At 43.8% G+C, this 20,594-nt stretch overlaps 1 protein-coding gene across 3 annotated transcripts; it reads right to left on the reverse strand.

Annotated features, from left to right (window-relative positions):
• Window positions 1-212: 212 nt before the first annotated feature.
• On the reverse strand, window positions 213-12,351 carry LOC147150626 (uncharacterized). 3 transcript variants are annotated; one of them, XM_086025701.1, is made up of 4 exons: window positions 11,822-12,351; window positions 10,006-11,528; window positions 8,720-8,820; window positions 213-3,022 (listed from the first exon to the last, which is right to left on the reverse strand). In XM_086025701.1, the coding sequence occupies exons 2-4, from the start codon at window positions 10,414-10,416 to the stop codon at window positions 2,920-2,922; spliced, it is 615 nt and encodes a 204-aa protein (XP_085881827.1). In that variant the 5' UTR covers window positions 10,417-11,528; window positions 11,822-12,351; the 3' UTR covers window positions 213-2,919. The 3 variants fall into 3 exon arrangements, 1 of the variants encoding a protein (XP_085881827.1); XR_015086145.1 differs by having other exon boundaries at window positions 213-340; window positions 660-11,528; window positions 11,822-12,346; XR_015086144.1 differs by having other exon boundaries at window positions 213-10,617; window positions 11,038-11,528; window positions 11,822-12,345.
• Window positions 12,352-20,594: the final 8,243 nt, after the last annotated feature.

The raw sequence follows: 20,594 nt of genomic DNA on the forward strand, positions 1-20,594 counted from the left end.
GCATCTATTCTCAGAAATCTCATTCCAACCTTATATATCAAACTATTAAGCTACAATTTAGAAAAACTAGTTAACTAAATCCTAAATAACCCTCAAGGCATGCTACTTAAGGTTATTTTAATTAATAAAATACTAATATAATAAGGCCAAATCGCTCCCTGACATCTCCCAGAAACCCCCTGTGCGGCCACCAGACAATCAACCAATTCAAATCCCAACACCAGTTTATTGGTCACGGCAGAGTTTCCCATCCAAAAGCAACCCCCCAAATTGAGCCGAGGACAACAGTAACACTTTAGTGCGGTCCACATGGAAGAATCTCCATCGAGAAAAAACTCTTCTGCGAATCAAAAGAGAAAAAGAGGGAGATTATTCCGAAACACATCAGTAACCCTTTCGTTCACAAGCCAATCAGAACAAAGGACCACTGTTACAAAGTCAAAACTGCATAAAAATTAAAACATGTAAAACAAGAACTAAAGATGACCATAAAAATTAACTACCGAATGCGCCTAAATGGTTAACACAGAAAATCACATACTCATAAATGAAACAAGACATCCACGCTATATGCTTATCAATAACAAAACACAGTAAACAATTTCCTCCCTAGTGTTGCCCCCAGTGTGTGTGTGCGATGCAGAGTCCAAAACACTGACAAAGCAGCGCATCTTCAAACAGGGTGAAACTGTCCACGGCCCGCCGTCCATATTTCGTAGTCCTCTCATTAGTCCACCATCGGCCACCGAATCCTTTGCGGGACCCCGAGCAGCTCCACATGTTCTGCAAAAATAAAACATCTGCCAGTAGAATGTAATGACAGCACACACAAAATAACAAATATTTCATGTAAACAACATCACACTAGGCAAAGACAGTCATTCTCAGAGAAAGGTATGAGGTCAAACATAAAACAAAATGACCATCAAGCAGTCAATAAATTGTCCATAATAACACAACAAACGCAATAACTCACTCAGGGAATCGTAAAACCCCCTTGCACCTCACCTCTAACCATAGACTGGATATAACTGACTCAGATGGGCAACACTGCATGTCAAATAACACAAAACAAACCAAAATAACAAACATGACAATAAATTTAAATCCCAAAAAGAAAAGAACACATTAAGCTATTCAACTGGGATACATGTCAACGAAAGTAGCAACCCCTAGATTCTCTGTGTCATCCTCAACGGTTATCATAAGAAACTGAATTTTGTCCCCTAGCAGCACAACACCAACCCATCTTAGAAATAGCTTTCGCAAACGTTAAAAGCACTATATAAAGGTAAAACAATACGCATCACGACAAGATGAGTGCCACTAAGAGCTGGACTATAATAGCTCCTACAGGACCTAATTGATCTTGCAACCAATTTGTAGCTGACCACCCGGACTCCTCCGAGGGAAAGGAATCCCTGATAACGCACAACGCATCCACGACGCTAGTGACATTACCAGAATTATCAGGAATCAAAGTGTAGCACATCTCCCGTCAAATTAAAGGATAAACACAAGCCCTTTGCTTAACCAAAATATAGTCAAGCGCCATATCATGCTCAAGCAAGGCCAATCTATGACTCCTTTGTGTAATTGACAAATATTCGAACCCCCTAATAGTTTCCTTAGCAAACCCCTGGAGGGTGTAAGTAATATTATCAATACGATCTGCCAAAAAGGCAACGCCGTACCATGGAAAAAGACCTATTCCCCATTTCTCACCCAAACTAATTCTCAAATGATATGACTCAAAATTATGAAATTGTGCCATGTCTCTCTTTCCTCTATTGTTCTTAACACTATGGCAAGCCTTCACGGGCTTCTTACTGTTCAGAATTGTCATCACGTCATATGGGAGTTTTCTCAGATTATCCATACACCAACCACAGTAGCAAACAATATTGACAGGTATGTGCTACCGGCACTGGAATTAATTAAAAAACAGAAAATAATGTACTAGGTGTCTGAACCCTAATGAGACATGTACCCTTCACTGATCCTGATTGTCTAACCGAACGCATCAGCCCACATGTCGGTGCCTCGTAATGCCAAGCAATCAAATCCATAAGCCTTCCATTTAACTTCTCATCTCGACAAAGCGCGCAAAGTATTCTTCACCTCTGCAGGCGACCAATCAGACTCCAAAAATCAACTTCCATTCCAAGAGTCTGCTGTTGCTCAAGTGACTCCCCCTCTTTCATTAATATTTCAGAATTTTCAGACAAAACTCCATTTATGCTATTTGAAGTCATCGTGGACGACTGTACGTTCCCTTTCTTACCAGTATGAACATGCTTATTTCCAGTCATTGGTATCTGTCTATACCTAATTGGTTTCTTTTCCATCAGCAACACTAAATAAATCATGTAGCCAATCATTTTCTGATTACCGCAACGACTGTTTTTTTCTGGATCATATTCAAAACAAGAACAAGATATTTTCCTCAATTCGCCGCTCAAATTTTCTATCTTTTATTTTATTAATTGATCTTATTTATTTGCTTTTTTATTTACTCTACACTAAAAGCCTATGCAGGACAAGTCTGTGACATGATGTATCAACTATACTGTTTCAGATGCTTCTCTGTAAACCAGATTATCATTTCTGTCATAGCAGTGTGAGATGGGGAGGATCGATCGGATAGCTGTAGAGGCATGAGAGTCAATCCAGGGCTTCCACCGCAGGAAGGCCAAGTAGACGCCGCCTCCCGCCTTTTGTTTCTGTTTGAAGTCAGGCCTGACATTTTTTTTCGCAACTAGAGGCAATATTTTCCGGTTGAGGCTTTTCGTAACTTGAAAATTTCGTAGGAAGAGACGTTCGTAAGTAGAGGTACCACTGTATGTTCATAAATTTCTGACTTTAATGGTATCGAAATTGGCAGACTCATGGGCACCCGTGTAAAGCCCATTAAGGTGGTCAACTCCCCTCCATGGGCTGCATCCACCTCTGCCGCGTGTAGCTCCATAGCCTCCTCGTTGAGTTGGGGTCCCTCCAGACTCCACAGGAGGTGCTGTTGCATCTGTGGGGGAGAAATATATTGACAGCACCAGTGTAACAGGCCAAGACCTCCTAAAAAGCCTCTTGGAGCCATGTGCTAAACCTAACAAGAAGTCCGCCGTTTTGAATTTACTTTACAATTCGGCGTCACATTGACTATAAAAGCAGCTGTAATGTGATCCACATGATAATATCTTGTCAACCTTTCACATATTCGATGAGAGTCTACACCTGAAGACATCTATGAACTAACTTTTCATAGTAGTGGTCTATTTTCTCCGCGTTCGATCGCAATTTCGACCCCCTAATCATGCCCGAAAAGTGACCAAACTTTGCAGTTTAATCGGACCTGGCAAAAAATTTGGTATTTTTAAGTCGCAGTAAACAGCGCAAGTGAAATGGCTCTGCAGCGCCACCTAGAGTAGGAAAACAAAATAGAATTCCAGCCCATTTGACCTAGGCCTACGAAAATTGGCAGGCACGTGTAGCGCCCCAAGACGTACAAAAAAGTCCATTACAGCCATATTCTAACATGTAGAGGAAGTGAGCTATGAATTTTGGAATGTCCAATTTTGGACCATTTTTGGACATTTACATGGTGCATACTCTTGCACCCATCCCGGAAGATTATTCCAATTGACTTCAAACTTCGGATATATCATCTTAAGACCTGGGGCAAACACTGGGAAAAATCTTTTGAGTTTTTGATAAACTATATGACGGGGGAGGGGCATCAAATTTGGTGTAAATTTTTTCCTTCGCCATACAGGAGAAAGACCTTAATAACCCCCCTGCACATGCTCCAAAAAATTCCATACTTCAACTGTACGTAAAAAGGCGCTACCTGAAGACATCTATATAATAATGTTCCGACATACATATAGCGCCACCTAATGGTGGCAATTTTTTTTATTTTTTTACATTTCTATTTAATGCACGGAGCCCGTTAAACGAATCCATCTGAAAATTTGTCAGAAAAGCCTCAAGACATTGATCTTCCTCTACGTTGAATATTGTGACTTTTCGGTGAAGACCGTGGCCTTGATGGTACCGCAAAGTCTGATAATTCAATGTGACAATAAATACAGTTTTAACTTGACTCAGATCATCCAAACCTCTCGGAATTTTTGAAATTAGATAATAGCCAAAGGCCGAAGACATCTACAAACTTATTTTTCATCGTAGTGGTAGCGCCACCTAGTGGCTGAAGGAAATACATGTTTTTTTTCTTTGATGTTTTTATCCTAGCAGGTTGACCGGGTCCACCTCATCTATGCTCGGAAGAGTGTTTAGGACTTCCTAATATTAAAATACGAAATTTGTGATTTTGTGAAAAGCTGTTGCCATGGCAACACCCAGTTCGCCAAAAAAGTAACGCTCATTTTGAGGGTCTGAACATGCTCAAAATCTCACGAAACTTTGCACATACGTCAGACCTGGCGAAATCATCAATATTTTTTCATTTTTTTGCGCAATTTGTAAAAAATGGCTCACTAGCACGCCCTAGAAATTTTTAAAAATTCAGCCCCGGTTGTACTTTTTACGTAGATTGACGAAGATTTGGTGGTATATGTAACAGTTCAAGCCCTACAAAAAAGTCTCTTGGAGCCATATGCTAAACCAAACAGGAAGTCGGCCATTTTGAAGTTTAAGGTATGAATTTGCTCTGATTACAATAGCTGCTGGAACTTGACCCACATGATAATTTCTTCTAAAAAATTACTGACATTTGATTAAAGTCGAATCCTGAAGACATCTCCGAACTTATTTTTAATCGCAGTGGTAGCGCCACCTACTGGCGAAAGGAAGTCCATGTTTTATTATTTGATCTTTTTCTCCTCGCCAGTTAACCAGGTCGACCTCAGAATTGCTCGGAAGACCCTGTAGACCTTCCTGATGTTAAAACAAGATATGTGTGATTTTTCGTTAAAAGCTGTCGACATGGTTACGGGCAGTTCGCAAATAAAAGTACGCCGATTTTGACGGTCTAAACATGCATGAAATCTCATGAAACTTTGCATACACATCAGGCCTGGTGAAATCATCTTAATTTTTTTGTTTAACGTCGCAAATGTTTTAAGAATGGCTTGCCAGCGCTCCCTAAAATCTTTTTAAAAATCAGCCCCGGTTGTTGGTTAGCTTTGGATTTCCGGTTTGCAAGAGCATTGAGTCTAGGATATGCCGCGCTATGCCGATCATACGCTCCCACGTGCCACCAATGTGGGATGAGTGAGGAGGGTTGAACACCCAGGAACACCTCTGTTCGCATAAGTAGTCTTCCACATTAGTGTCACCGAGCTTGGAAGGATCCAGTTTCAACTCTTTTGCTGCGCCGACAAAGTTGGTCCCACAGTCGAATCTGAGCTGTTTAGCTGGACCTCTGATGGCAAAAAATCTATGAAGCGCGTTTTGAAACTAGAAGAGCTGAGTGTTTCAATCACTCCAATATGAATGGCTCTCGTAGACATAGAAGTGAATAGGACGGCCCATCTTTTGCTGTTGACTTGACCACCTTTAGTGCGTCTTACTGCAACTTCCCAAGGTCCAAATACATCCAAGCCAACATAAGAAAATGGGGGACCAGTTTTCAAACGTTCAGCGGGCAGGTCTGCCATGATTTGCTGCTCTGTCTTGCCACGAAGCTTTCTACAGATCACACATTTGTAGATGACACTGCTGATAGATCTTTTGGCACCTACTAGCCACACGCCACTTGCTCTTACTGCTCCCTCAGTGAAGTGTCTTCCTTGATGATTAACAGCTTCATGATGATGTCGAATGAGAAATGTAGCAATGTGATGTTTTCCTGGCACAAGAAGAGGATTGATCTCATGACTTGGCAGCTTTGACTCTGACAGACGTCCGCCTACTCGAAGTAGATCTTCATGGTCGAGGATCGGATTGAGTTTGTAAAGCGAACTGTATCGTTTTATGTCTTGTTTTGTTTTAATGCACTTGATTTCTTCGGCATACACCTATTGTTGAACACATCTGATAATTGTACATTCTGCTTGATTAATCGTTTCCTCTCTGAGACTTGTTTTGCAGAGGTGCCAGCCTCTACATCCATTATCATCTTTGGACTTGAAACTGACAGCGATGTGACATTGGTAGGCTATTGCTTTGACAAGTGAGGACCATTTTGAGAAACGTTCAAAACGTGAGGAACCTAATAAGGCTTTGGAGTTAGTTTTGGTCACAAGTGCTGTTACGTTCTGTCGTATTTCAACATCTGACTCTGGATCAATGAGCTCAAATAGAACTTTTTCAGGATCGTCAATCTTTTTGTCAAGCAGGAAGGCTGGACCCAACCACCACGTGGTACTGGAGATCTTCTCTGTGGATAGAGAACGAGATCCATGATCAGCAGGATTGTGCTCTGTTGGGACATGCTTCCACTGGTAGGGCAGTGACGATTGCTTGATTCTCTGGACACGATTGTTCACATATATATGGAATCTTCTGCGTTGGTTGTGAATGTATCCTAACACCACTTGGCCGTCAGTGTAAAAAGTGGTCTTGTCAATCTTCATTTTAAATTGTTCTTTGAGAAGCTCAGACATTTCCACAGCAAGCACTGCAGCGCACAGCTCTAACCTCTGAACTGTGAGTTCTGACATGGGGGCTAGTTTTGCCTTATCCATGACAAATCCAACTTTGATGTGGTCATCTTCATGTGTAAGTAGGCAACTGCAGCTATCGCCTTAACTGAAGCATCTGAGAACACACAGAGTTCAATGAAGTTGGCCTTTGAGATGGAGAACGAAACATAGGTATGGGGAATGTTCAATGTTTTAAGATGCTGTAGAGAGTCATGACATTTACTCCAGTCGTCATACATGCCTTGAGGCAAGGGGCTGTCCCACTCAAGATTGTCACTGGAGAGCTCTTTGAGAAGAAGTCTTCCTCTGATAGTTACAGGCGCAAGCAGCCCTAGAGGATCGAACAGGCTGTTTATGGTTGAGAACACACCACGTCGAGTAAAGGGTTTTTTCTCTTGCGGAACGTCAAATGTGAACGTGTCTGATGTGGTGTTCCAAATGACGCCTAAACTACGCTGGACTGGGAGCTTGTCTATAGAGAGATCAAGATCTTTGATTTCCTTCGCCCTGTCTTCAGGTGCGATAGCATTCACCACTTCCACTTTGTTGGAGGCAATCTTGTGGAGACGTAGATTAGAGAGTGCAAGCATTTTCTAGACTCTTTGTAGAACATCGATAGCCTCAGCTACTGTTGAGAAGGACTTTAATGCGTCATCCACATAGAAATCCTGTTTTATGAAGTTTCGAGCGTCAGTTCCATATTCACCCTCTGCTTCTTTTGCTACTGTCCTCAACGCGTAGATTGCCACTGCAGGAGAGGGACTGTTGCCGAAGACATGCACCCTCATGCGGTAGTCCACCACGTCTTTGGTCAGGTCATTATCTTTATACCACAGGAAGCGAAAATATCTCTGTGATCTTCCTGTACAATAAAGCAGTAAAACATCTGCTCGATGTCAGCCATGATCGCAAAAGGTTATTTTCTGAAGCGAAGGAGCACACCTATGAGTGTGTTATTTAGGTCAGGTCCTGACAATAGTACATCATTGAGGGAAACTCCATTAAACTGCGCACTAGAATCAAACACCACACGGATCTTCCCAGGCTTCTGAGGGTGGTATACGCCAAAATGGGAAGATACCACGTCTCTTTATCTCCATCATGAGGTGGTGCCTGTTCTGCATGTTTGTTGTTGAGCATTTTCTGCATAAACTCAACAAAATGTGCCTTCATGTATGGCTTCTTGTCAAGCGTACGTTGAAGGGACATGAGCTGCTTGTGGGCGTAGCATCTGCTATTGGGGAGTTTGCGCCTGGGTCTACGAAACGGGAGTGGGGCCACCCAACTGTTTGTGTCATCTTTGAAGAATCCTTCCATCTTCTTCAGAAAGATCATGTCTTCAAATGAGTGTGCTAGGCGATTATCTTCATTAGTGCATGAGAAGGCAGCTTCACCAAGATTCTCAAGTGCGGGCCTGGCGTATGGATTTGAGAGTGGCAGTGGGTTGCAAACAGTTTTGTTTTGACTGTTTGTGAAGTTCTCTTTTACAGTAAAATGACTGTCGCAGCGTGTGAGGTAACTTGGGCGTCCATTGTCCAACACATGTGTTTTGAGAGTGTTTACTTCACTTGACTTGTAGGCGGAGCCGAGACACATCGCCGATAATGACCTAGGTCAAGGTTCTAAGCAAATGGGTCATTATGTCTGCCGCTGATTTGCTGTCTCACCTTGTGTACTCTGAGAAAGTTGCGTCCTATCAGCAACAATATGTCAGCGTCTGGATCAAGGGGTGGTATTTCGGAAGCTAATGCTTTCAGATGGGGGTGATGAAGGCCAGCTTCTGCAGTAGGTATTTCCTCCTTGTTGTTGGAGATAGCATTGCACTCTATCAGCATAGGAAGTGGAAAGTTCATTTTCCCGTCCAATGATTGGACTACATAGTCGCAGGCTCTTCTGCCAGTTACTTGGGTTATGCCAGCACATGTTTTCAGCGTATATGGTGTGGCTATGCCTTGTACGTCAAATGCTTCAAAAAACTCTGTCTTTGCGAGTGATTGGTTGCTTTGATCATCTATTATTGCATACATCTTTTTCCTATTGTGTGGTTCACCTTTCGGGAAGACTTGTACCAAACAAATCTTGGAGCACGATTTTCCTGTGATTTGATTTCCGCATACCTCTGCACATGTAGCTGTAACATCAGACTCTTGGGCGGGATCTTGCTCCCCGCCGTTCTCTTCAGGAGAGGAGGGAGGTTTAGATGCTGGTAGCGCTGGACCTGGATGGAGAGCAATCAAGTGTTTGTCACTGTCACACTCTTCACACTTTGCAGTCTTTGGCTTGGTGGGTGGTGGGTGGTGGATGCAAGGCAGCGATAACAGATGTTGTTTTCTTTGATTACCTTTTTCCTGTCATCCAGCAACATGTTTCTGAAACCTCTACATCTCTTCAGTGGGTGTGGTTTATGATGTATGGGCCATTGTTTTTGATGTCTTAATTTTCTTCCTTTGTGTTCGCTCCCGCTGATACATCTGTTTTGTGTACCGTTACTGACTGTTTTATGTGGTTACCTTAAGTTCTTTCTCTTTTGTTACTAAATTTAGGATTGTTAGATGGGCTGTAAATTGTGGTGAAGCTAGGATTATTTCTTGCTTTGGCTTGTCTTTTTAAAAATCCCACAAAGAATGAGAAAGGTGGGAAACTTACATAATGGTTTTCTTTATATTTTGATCCTACCATTGTCCACTTTTCCTGAAGCTGAAAGGGAAGCTTCTCCACAATTGGACTTACTCCTCTTGCGGTGTCAAGGTAGCTCAAACCTGGCAGGTACCCATCAAGTTTTGCTGCTTCCAGTTCACACAGTAGATCTGACAGATCACGAAGCTTGTGTGGTTCTTTGTTGGAGAGCTTTGGAAAGTTTTAAATTCTTTCAAAAAGGGAGTTTTCAATTGCTTCCAGTGATCGATAGCATTCTTCTAGCCTGACCCATATCACGTGCAGACCAGCAGGCGGATGCTTGATATGAACTGCTTTTAATCTCTTAGCATGTTCAGAAGACTCAGGGCCCAGCCATTTAATAAGGAGGTTTAGTTCTTCGCTGGGTGTAAGAGCAAGGTCTCTGATGGTACTCTGGAATGTGGCTTTCCATCTTAGATAGCTCTCTGGCTTATCGTCAAATTGTGTCAGACCTCCTATTACTAGTTGACTTCTAGCTAGGAATCTGGCAAGTTCATTGGTAGTGTTTTGAGCCTGATTTGACACTGGTATCTGTTGTGGTTGCAACAGTGTGAGGAGCTTGGTGAAATAAGTCTCTTTGTTGTGGTTGATTGGTGCCCTCTTGTGGCTGTACTGGGTAATGAGCTGGCTCTCGTTTGGCATGGAGAGGTGTGTACAATGGTGGGGAATGTTGTTCTTGATTGGTACTATTTTGTTGAACACTGTGTTTGTTTATGTACTCACTCACTTTTTGTTCCGTAGTTTGTTGAAGAGGTAAAAAGCTTAACTGGTCACTTTGCTCAGCGACGATGAGCTGTGCTGCAGTCAACTCCATTACTTCCGCTTTAGCAATGGCTGCATCTGCTTCCTTTTGAAGGTTGAGTACATCCAGAGTTGCCTCCAATCGTGCCTTTTCCACTTTACTGTCCATCTCTTTCTCAGCATAAGCTAGCCTTGCTCTTTCTGCTTGAGCGTCTGCTTGTGCTTGTGCTGCGGCCATGCTGACTTGACTTGAAGCTGTGGACTGTTTTGATCCTGCAGAGGGTCGAACGAACAGTTTTCCTGAATGCACTGAGGACTTGGGTGAGCGAGGAGAGCATGACATTTTGCCACTTCGTGTTCCTTCATTCTTTTGGTTTTCAGCTTGTGCTGGTTCCATGAGTGTTGAATGTGCGTCAAATTCCACCAACCGTCACTGTGGTCCCTCGCGGAGTGCTAAGATTTTACTGTACTGTTGCAATCAATCTAAATCCTTTTCTCTATTGAGATTCACAGCCAGGTTAACTCCTTCTTGCAACGTTTACTCCAAGGAACAGATGTTTGTTGTAGTTGGCAGGATTTATTACAAAAAGGTGTAAAACTGCAATACAGATATAGAAATATTTGTAAGTAAGATTATAATAACTAAGGCAATAGCAAGCACTACGGCTCATGTACTTCGTATTATTCACCATCCAAACACAAAATTAGAAAGCACTGTCATTATCAATGTAATAATTAGGCAAAATAAAATTACTAATAAAGTGACAAACTTAACTTACAAACTTACTCGTATTGCCACTCAAAGGGGGATAACGAACGGATTGCTCGGATGGAAAATGACACACTTTTCTTCTGCACAACCATTTCAACAAGAGAACGCTTCCCGGTACTCACTTCCTGCAATAATTTCCCGGCTGAGTTCGCAGCTCGCAATATGCAACATGGTTCAATACAGAGCCATATGCTAAACCTAAGAGGAAGTCCGCCATTTTGAATTTTGTTTAAAGTTTGTACTCACCTTGACTACATAAGTTGCTGTGACTTGATCCATATGACAATTTCGATGATTTAATTCCGATGTGCGAGCATCCCGACGTGCCGGTAACCCAACGTTGCCAAGGCTGCGAGGGCCCTTTATAGCTGCTTGCAGCTCTATTTATTATTATTTCTATTTTTGTTTAGTTGTTTGTTTGGTTTCAGTAGAAAGACAGTTACCTTGATCACAATGTAGCCTTAAATAATTTCTATGAATACTTAGAATAATATTTGGTTAAAATAGAGCCGTCTAAAAACAATTGATAAGTTTATCTCAATCAGTCTAAAGCCAAGATCATTAATCACACGTCACAATTCTATTAGCAGGTGTGGGCCTATATGATACAAAGAGTTTGTCAACGAACACCACGCTGGCCTTAATTATGGAGACGCCCTGTTTTGCGACGCTTTCTCCAGGATGGTTGTTGACCCGATGCGTGTCTTCGTCCTCTTGGAAATGTCCAAAATTCTCGGCTTCTCATGCAAAGAGAAAAAGTTGAAAGTTGAGAAAGATCCAACACTGCATATTCAATCACTTCCTCATCAAAGGCACATGCTTGTATTTCAAAAATCTATCCATTGTTTCTATTGCCGCGCCATCTTAATTCAAATTGTTACCATTAGTCTGTGTCTACTCTTACAAGGCATTTCCACATAGCCAGCCTAAAGCTGACCAAGTCACATGCTCCGCGCACTAACCCCCTTCTATCTGTGAGTAAGGAGCGTCAGGATTAGAGCATTCTAGCACTTCTAAATTCCTTACTCACATGGTTTTACTTGACTTGTTTACTCCATGTCGTGGGTTCGATCCTGGCTCCGGCCTCCCTGTGTGGAGTTTGCATGTTCTCCCCGTGCCTGCGTGGGTTTTCTCCGGGTACTCCGGTTTCCTCCCACATTCTAAAATCATGCTTGGTAAGTTGATTGGACTCTCTAAATTGCCCCTAGGTGTGGTTGTGAGTGCGGATGTTTGTCTCTGTGTGGCCTGCGATTGGCTGGCAACCAATTCAGGGTGTCCCCCGCCTACTGCCCGAAGACAGCTGGGATAGGCTCCAGCACGCCCCGCATATGACACGGAAGTTGAAGATTAAAAAGTCTTTCCAAACAAAAATACAAAGTAACAACAGAGATCAGGACCGGAAGAGGGTTTGCATCCTCACTCAAAGAAGGTTTGACGCACTGACAATGTGTCAGTGTGTAACTCAAAACTTTTAAATTGGAAGACTTCAGGCCTATATGACATCATAAAGGACAAAGAATGAAAGGACCATAACATCTGCAGAGCAACTGATACAACACGTAAACAACCAGTCATAACAGTACCCCATCTCAAGGGGCACCATCTGGTGACTGGAATGTAAAACAACAGAAACAAGGTAAAAAACAAAAAAACAAAAAAAACAGATGTAGCGGAGAGCTAGGACTTTCGGTGAATATAGGGAGATTCGCAGGAGCACCTCATCCAAACAGTCGCTCGAGTCAAAAGCGTGGCCGGACACGATGGCAGAGAACAATTGGCTTTAATCGCACTTCAATCCACTTCACAGAACACAACAGCTCGCTCATCGCGGCGCATACACACGACCGCAAAACCGCACGAGTTCGCCGCTAATCGCTAACGGCTAACGGACCACGGGCTCGATAGGACCCTTTTTCTGTCCAACAATATGCCCGACTTAAACCTTCGAAAACAAAGAGGACCCATTAGCTGCCCGAAACATGCCTGGTGCTAAAGCACACAAATTAAACAGCAAACAATGCATGTGCAAACAAAGCAGTAATGAGGAATTATGAGGAATTTATAACAACAGATTAAATTTAAGTATAAATCAACAAGAATTAATGTAACTAAAACAGACACAAGAGATTCATGATGAAAGGATGAAACTAAACTTTGAAGCAAAACCAAAATCAAGAACAGATCGGAGAAGGCCAAACAAGAGGCTCTTGGCAGGACCAATCTGGTGGGTGACCCGGAGGCCAGACGAGAGGGTTGTGGCGGGGACAATCAGTGGCCCTCCCAAAGGCCAGACAAGTGGTTCTTGATGGGGCCCGTCCGGTGGCCGTCCAGGAGGCCTGACGAGAGGGTCATGGTATTGCCAGTCTGGTGGGCGACCCGTAGACCATACGAGTGGGTCTTGGCAGGGACAATCTAGTGGCCCTCCCGAAGGCCAGACAAGCGGTCTTTGGCGGGGCCAGTCCAGTGGGCGTCCAGGAGACCAGACGAGAAGGTCTTGCCAGGACCAGTCTGGTGGGCGACCCGGAGGCCAGGCGAGAGGGTCGTGGCAGGGACAATCTAGTGGCCCTCCCGAAGGCCAGACAAGAGGTTTTTGGCGGGGCAAGTCCGGTGGGCGTCCACGGAGCCACACAGGGGATGAAGACAGCCTCAGGCCTTGCGCCTGTGGAGCAGAATCCAGAGAGCAGCCGCAGAGGTTGGGTCGCCAGAGCCGAGTCAGAGGGCAGCCGAAGACCTTGCGCCATCGTAGCATAATCCAGCCTGTAGTTGTCGAGGTGCCGGGAAGAGGGCCTGGCACTGCTGAGGCACCGGGTGCAGAGGAGCCGGCATGGGAGTCTGTAGTTGCCAGGGTGCCGGGAAGGGGGCCTGGCACTGCAGAGGAGCCAGCATGGGAGCCTGTAGTTGCTGAGGTGCCGAGAAGAGGGTATGGCACTGCTGAGGCACTGGGTGCAGAGGAGCCCGCATGGGAGCCTGAAGTTGCCAGGGTGCCGGGATGGGGGCCTGGCACTGCAGAGGAGCCAGCATGGGAGCCTGTAGTTGCCAGGGTGCCAGGAAGGGGGCCTGGCACTGCCGAGACACCGAGACTACGGCCGCCATTTGCTGAGGCGCCGGAAAGGGGCCTTGCCTCATCAGCCTGCCACCATAGAGGTTGGGATGCACACGAGACACGAGGGATTGGGAGTACAGATAGTGAGGAATGTAAACTAGAAGAAACGGGATGAACGGGACTAGGTGAAGAAGTACGCAGTGAACGAGGTGTCGAAAAAGGCGGGGAGTGTAGTGGCTTGGATGAAGGTTCGTAATGACGTGACTTGGAAAAAGCTGAGGAGGAACCAGAATCGGTCTCAAAAATGACCAACCGGGCCCCCAAGGTAGGATCTGATGGAAAGTGTCCTGGAGTAGACACTAAGGAATCATCATCACAAAAACATGACAAAAACTGAAAAGTGCTTGAATAGTGACTTGGGAAGGGACTCGGAAAACCAAAATCAGTGTCAAAATCAGAATCGGAAACTTTGGGATCATCATCGTACCAAAACTGAGGAGGGCTTGAAAAAGCAGGAAGCCCAAAAAACAATGTCAGAATCAGAATCAGATAGGAGATTAACCAAATCATGGCCATCTTCACAGTCAGAAAAATCTGAGTCTAAAAACAAAACATCGGCTGTTAAACTAGAAGGGGACTGTACAAAATTAGGACAAGTAGGTGGCAAAGATGAGAGGGACATGGAAAAAAATGTTGCCGCCTCGCGAGCACATCACATGCGCGAGGGCCGATTAGTGGGCCGGACTAAAATCGACTTCCGGCCATGCTTAGTCCAGCCATTTTTTTTTATTTTGTCACGCCCCACCCTTCCGCCCCAAAAATGGGCATCCGACCGGGGACCGAGGGTCCGACCGGTCCGGCCCAGGGACGGACTGCCCAGCTCAGGTAGGTACCCAAGTCAAAACCTCACACCATTTACAAGAGGGATCTTAAAGCAAAAGTTAACCCCAAAAAAATCTTTTAAGAAAATGTTCTATGCAGCCCTACTCGTTGAAACACAGCATTCCGATTAATATTGAATTTGTGGAATATGAGTTAAGCAGCAAAAGTTCAGCTTCAGAAAACAGGTGATTGTTCGTTACCTGACTCCTGAGCAACTTTGATGTCATTCTCAGGTGACAGAAGTGGCAAAATGGCCGCCCCACCAAGATGGCTAAAAACTGTTTTAAAAATAGGACTCTGATGCACAACAGTCAAGTTACAAAAATACACATTGCCTCACGGCAGCCACTCGGCTTCAGGAACGTACGTCACACTCAGTGTCTCGTACAGGCGGTTTTTGAGTAGAGATTCTACATTGTGGTCTGTAGTTACCCGGAGTGATACAATACGGCCATCTATTAATATCGGTGTTCTGAAATTCCTTCCTACCGTTGAAACGTCCTACCAATGCCAAGTGCGCTTGCGCACGCATGCGCACAACGCCAATAAGTGTTTTCATGGGAATTTTGTAACTTTTTGTCCTACCTGTCGTATGTTCGGTTAAAAGCAGTGATTACTTACTATTTTCGTTTTTATTGAGTCTTCCGTCATAGCTTTTAAGCATTGTCTGTTTTCTTGTAGTAGCTTTTGAGCATAATATGGATCTGTTGACCACATTCATCACGCAGTGTATGGATACTACACTCAATTGTCAGGACGTAATACCTGCTTTCACCTCTATGTAAGTATTTTCTTAAGGATTTTCTTTTAAGCTCAACCAACCAGTCAGCATCTAAACACAACAAGTTGAAAGCGCACGGTAATATTTTGGCTGTCAAATTAGCCTTCAGTAGGAAGTTTCGACGGGGTAGGACAATTTGGTAGAACACTGGGACCAAATGGTGAGCAAAAAAGAAATTTGCCCTTAATTTCCTTTTTACTTTAAGATGCTTCGATATGTTGCTACACTATCCATACCCTATAATTGTTTAAATCTCACTTGGAAAAAAAAAATCTCACAGCACACCACAAAAAAAATGTCCAAAAAGTGTCTGAACAAGTTAGTTTTGTGCATTCTGCCATCTAGTGGAAGAGCATTTAATCGCTCTGCCTGTTACTCATCACTGACATAGGTTAGTGTTTTTCAAACTCTGTGCCGCAGCACACAGTTGTAGGAAATTATCTAACTTGTGCAGTCTAGCGCCTGGCAGTGTAATCATGCCTTTACTACAATGTAGTAAAGCCACCAGCAGGTGGCAGCAGCAGCAGGTAGCCAACTGTCTTTGTTTAGAGACAAGCGAATTAGTGATGCATGTTTATCCAAAAATCCCATGTTTCACACATCAATATGAAACATTACAAAATACTTTTTTCTTTGTGTTTATTTAATTCCTATTCAAGACGTTATAATATAACGTCATTCTTCAATGTTAAAAAATGCTTTTTTAAACAATATAACACTTATATTGTTAAAATAAGCTTTTTCTTTTTCACAATTTCAGCTGGTGGTGTGCCGCAGGATTTTTTCAATGAAATAAATGTGCCTTGTCTCAAAAAAGTTTGAAAAACACTGCCATAGATGAACAAAAATCATTTTTTGTAGTAAATATTTTTTCATCCAAGTACGTTGATATACTCGAAGATAGGAAACTCTGGGTTTTCGGTTCCAGAACAGCTGCTTTAAATCAGTTTACTCATCTCGGAGTACAGTATATTCACCTGGAGTTTAACGCGTGCACCACAACTATGAAAAGATGGCATGAATGGAGCCCCGATTTGCCGGGTCACCATGGCAACGAGGGAGGGGTGTGGGAGAACATTGCTGCTCGGGTCAATATACAGTAGGGGTGGGCGATACTGGGAATTTTGGTATCGATCTGATACCAAGTAAATGCAGGATAGTATCGGCCGATATCGATACGATACCGATACTTTTTGCTTGGAAATGTTATGATCCCCTTGAGTTTGTATATTATATATATAAAATGTTTTATTTTTTATTAAATAACTACAATGCAAACTTTAACAGTATAAACAAATAAAATACTTCTTCTCCAACAACTGTTTCTGAACAAAAGTCAAGAGAGTCAACCAAAAAAAGCAGCAATGTAACAAAAATACAAATATAACAATGTCAAGTTGACAACTATAATACCTTCCATTGCACAATATTTTGAAAATAAAGTCAGAAAGTGCAAATAGAGTAAACATCATCATCTCCCACACCGCTTGTCCTGCACAGAGTCGTGGGGAGGTGCTGGAGCCTATCCCAGCTGACTATGGGTGAAAGGCAAACTACACTCTGAACTGGTCGCCAGCCAGTCGCAGGGCATACACACAGACACAGTCACTGAGTTTGAACCGATCTCACGTTGCCCACACACAAGTCAGGCGAGTGTACCGCTACACCATCAGCGACTACATAGAGTAAACATCCATCCATCCATTCATCCATTATCGAAACCGCTTATCCTCACAAGGTCGCGGGGTGTGCTGGAGCCTATCCCAGATGTCTTCGGGCAGTAGGCGGGGGACACCCTGAATTGGTTGCCAGCCAATCGCAGGCCACACAGAGACAAACATCCGCACTCACAATCACACCTAGGGGCAATTTAGAGAGTCCAATCAACTTACCATGCACGTTTTTGGAATGTGGGAGGAAACCGAAGTACCCGGAGAAAACCCACGTAGGCACGGGGAGAACATACAAACTCCACACAGGGAGGCCGGGGCCAGGATCGAACCCACGACCTCTGAACTGTGAGGCGGACGTGCTAACCAGTCGACCACCGTGCCGCCCATATAGTAAACAATACAATGTAAAAACCTTTAACAATATAAAAAATAAAATACTTCTACTACAACAACTATTGTTGATTTTTTTGGCTGAAAAGCCTCTGCCAGAGTTCATTGTCTCTGTGTCCTGGGTGTTCTGGCTTGGGGATCTCCCCCCTCCTCCTGCTCCCTCAACTTCGCTTGCAGCTCATTACTCTCTGTAGTGTGAGCTTTTTTCATATATTTGTGTAATTATGTGGTGTTACCACAGTAACAGAGCACTTTATTACACAAATCACACTTGGCACTGTCCTTTTCTGTGTTTGTAAAAAAAAGTCCACACTCTCCGCTCCGCTTCGTTTGGCTCTGTATTGCTTTAGGTTCCGGCCGCTCTCTCACTCTCCCTTTGCTCTCTCTGTCAAGAAGGAGCTAAACATATGCCTGAGTCACTCACTCAGTATAAAGACCCCTTGAAATTTGTCACTTTCTGTGTGTCATGTGTCATCTTCCAAACCGATTATCCTGTACAGGGTCGTGGGGAGGTGCTGGAGCCTATCCCAGCTGACAATGGGCGAAAGGCAGACTACATCCTGAACTGGTCGCCAGCCAGTCGCAGGGAACACACACAGACACCGTCACTGAGCGGGAACCGATCCCACGCTGCCCGCACACAACTCAGGCGTGTGTACCACTACACCATCAGTGACCCCACTTTCTGTGTCTTTGGAGCCATTTGCCAAAATCAAAAAAGTTCATCGTATTTCTCATTAATGTACACTCAGTACCCCATCGTGACAGAAAAAAAACACAGATCTGGCCATGGTTACAAATTATGTCTGCAGCACTCAAGGTTTCTAAGAGCACACTGGCCTCCATCATCCTCAAATAGAAGGGACGACCACAACTCTTCCTAGACCTGGCCGTCCATCCAAACTGAGCAATCGTGGGAAGAGCCTTGGTGAGAGAGGTAAAGAAGAACCCAAAGATCACTGTGGCAGAGCTCCAGAGATGCAGTAGGGAGATGGGAGAGAACCATTAGTGAGTACCAAAGACAATCTCCTGGAACTCATGTGAGTAACCCATGAAAAAAATTATGTGCACTCCTGTATATATCCATTTATGTTATTTAGGTGGGAAATGGTTCATTAAAATGCAAATTAGTGGCTTGTTTGGGAGGCTTTTCTAAATGGCAGTCACATTGTCTCCCTGGAACACGCACATGAGTTACCCACCCTTAAAACACTAAAATACTTGAGACACAGAAACAACTGCACAGCACCGCAAAATGGAATAACCACATACATGTCAATCGTTGAACACCACACCTTGAGCCCAAACAGGGTTAACCAGTCCATATCCTCTAGAGCAGGGGTGTCAAACTATTTTTTGTCGCGGGCCACTTCGTAGTTCTGATTTCATATTTGCTGAATAGGAATTAAATAAACACAAAGAAAAAAGTATTTTATAATGTTTTCGTATTGATACTTAGTGTGAAACATGGGCCTGTATATAATTCGCTTGTCTCTAAACAAAGACAATTAGCCACCTGTTGCTGCTGCTGCTACCTACTGGTATTGAAGAGTACTACAATGAAGTAACTATATTAGTACGCTGTCAGGCGCTAGACCAGCACACAAATTAGATACAAATTAGATCATTTCACACGGCACACCCGACAATATCCCGCGGGACACCTGTGTGCCACGCCACAGTTTTTGAAAAACACTGCTCTAGAGGGAGGTGTAATGATAGCAGTTATATCATTAGACACTAGTTAGCAGTATTGCTTTATGTGTGTTAAGTGACTACACGAACGAGTGTGTATGCTGGTTAGAAGTAAATGGAGTCAGAAAAATAAAAAGACAACAGCTTTCAGCATCACTATTCCTGCGTAACGTCTTGAATAACAGAAGGCGGAACATTACATGGTACCAGGTCGCGGGTCAAGAAAAGGACTGACGCGAGATGGACTCCGTAAAGCCTCCAGAAGCGCTTAAAATGACTGGGAATGTGGACGCGAGTTGGCAGGCTTTCAAGCAACAATTCCAGCTCTACCTTGCCGCCGTAGGAGTCGGTAACGGAACGGATGGAAGAAAAATAGCCCTGTTGCTAACAATTGCCGGAGCGGAGGCCATCGAGGTATTCAACACATTTGTATATGATGATCCCGAAGACATAGACAAGTTTGAAAGGGTCCTACAGAAATTTGATGAGCACTGTCTTGCTAAGAAAAACGAAAATTATGAGAGATATGTGTTTCGTTCAAGACTCCAACAGCCCGGTGATAATTTCCTCACCGATTTCAAAATTAAAGCAAAGTCCTGTAACTTTGGCGATCTGAAAAACTCAATGATAAGGGATCAGATTGTGTTCGGGACGAATGAGAAGAAGTTAGGAGAGAGGCTGTTGAGGGAAGCGGACCTAACATTGGAAAGTGCAATAAAGACATGCCAAGCTAACGAGCTAGCAAAGCAACACATGCTTACTTTCCAAGCAGCGTCATCTTATGAAGAAACTGAGTCCGTGAAGGCAGTGACAAAGAAAGGAAAACCACGATTCACGAACAGGAAAAAGAACAAAAACAGAGACAATGACCAAGCTCTGTTCAGCTGTAAAAAGTGTGGAGAAACGCACGAGCCAAAGCAGTGTCCTGCATTTGGGGGAACGTGTGCAAAGTGTAAGAAGCAAAATCACTATGCAAAAATGTGCCACACCAAGAAAAAGATACACACTGTGCGGGAAGACACAGATGACAGTGATGACTTAAGTGACACCTTTTTCATCCAAATGGTGTCATGTGAGGAAGACGGTGTGCAGCAACAAACTAAAGGTGAGCGAGGGTGTGCTGTAAATGCAGTAAAAGATGATAAATGGATTGCACCTCTGCTAGTCAATGGGTCACTAGTTATTTTTAAAATTGACACAGGAGCAAAAGAAGTCCACTGATAGTGTAGCGGTACACACGCCCGAGTTGTGTGCGGGCAGCGTGGGATCGATTCCCGCTCAGTGACGGTGTCTGTGTGTGCCCTGCGACTGGCTGGCGACCAGTTCGGGGTGTAGTCTG

This window comes from Filicampus tigris, chromosome 3 (genome assembly GCF_054856515.1).
Source record: "Filicampus tigris isolate MCC_2025a chromosome 3, RoL_Ftig_1.0, whole genome shotgun sequence".
NCBI classification, from domain to species: domain Eukaryota; kingdom Metazoa; phylum Chordata; class Actinopteri; order Syngnathiformes; family Syngnathidae; genus Filicampus; species Filicampus tigris.

Bases quoted from the DNA above. Each gene is read 5' to 3' on its own strand.
- LOC147150626 (XM_086025701.1), bottom strand. From the start codon at position 10,416: ATGGAACCAGCACAAGCTGAAAACCAAAAGAATGAAGGAACACGAAGT. The intron at 8,821-10,005 runs GTGAGTGAGTAC...CTCTCCATCCAG, and splicing joins AACAAACTACGGAACAAAAA to GTCCAGCGCTACCAGCATCT. The intron at 3,023-8,719 runs GTATGCGGAAAT...TCTCCCCCACAG, and splicing joins TTACAGCTACATGTGCAGAG to ATGCAACAGCACCTCCTGTG.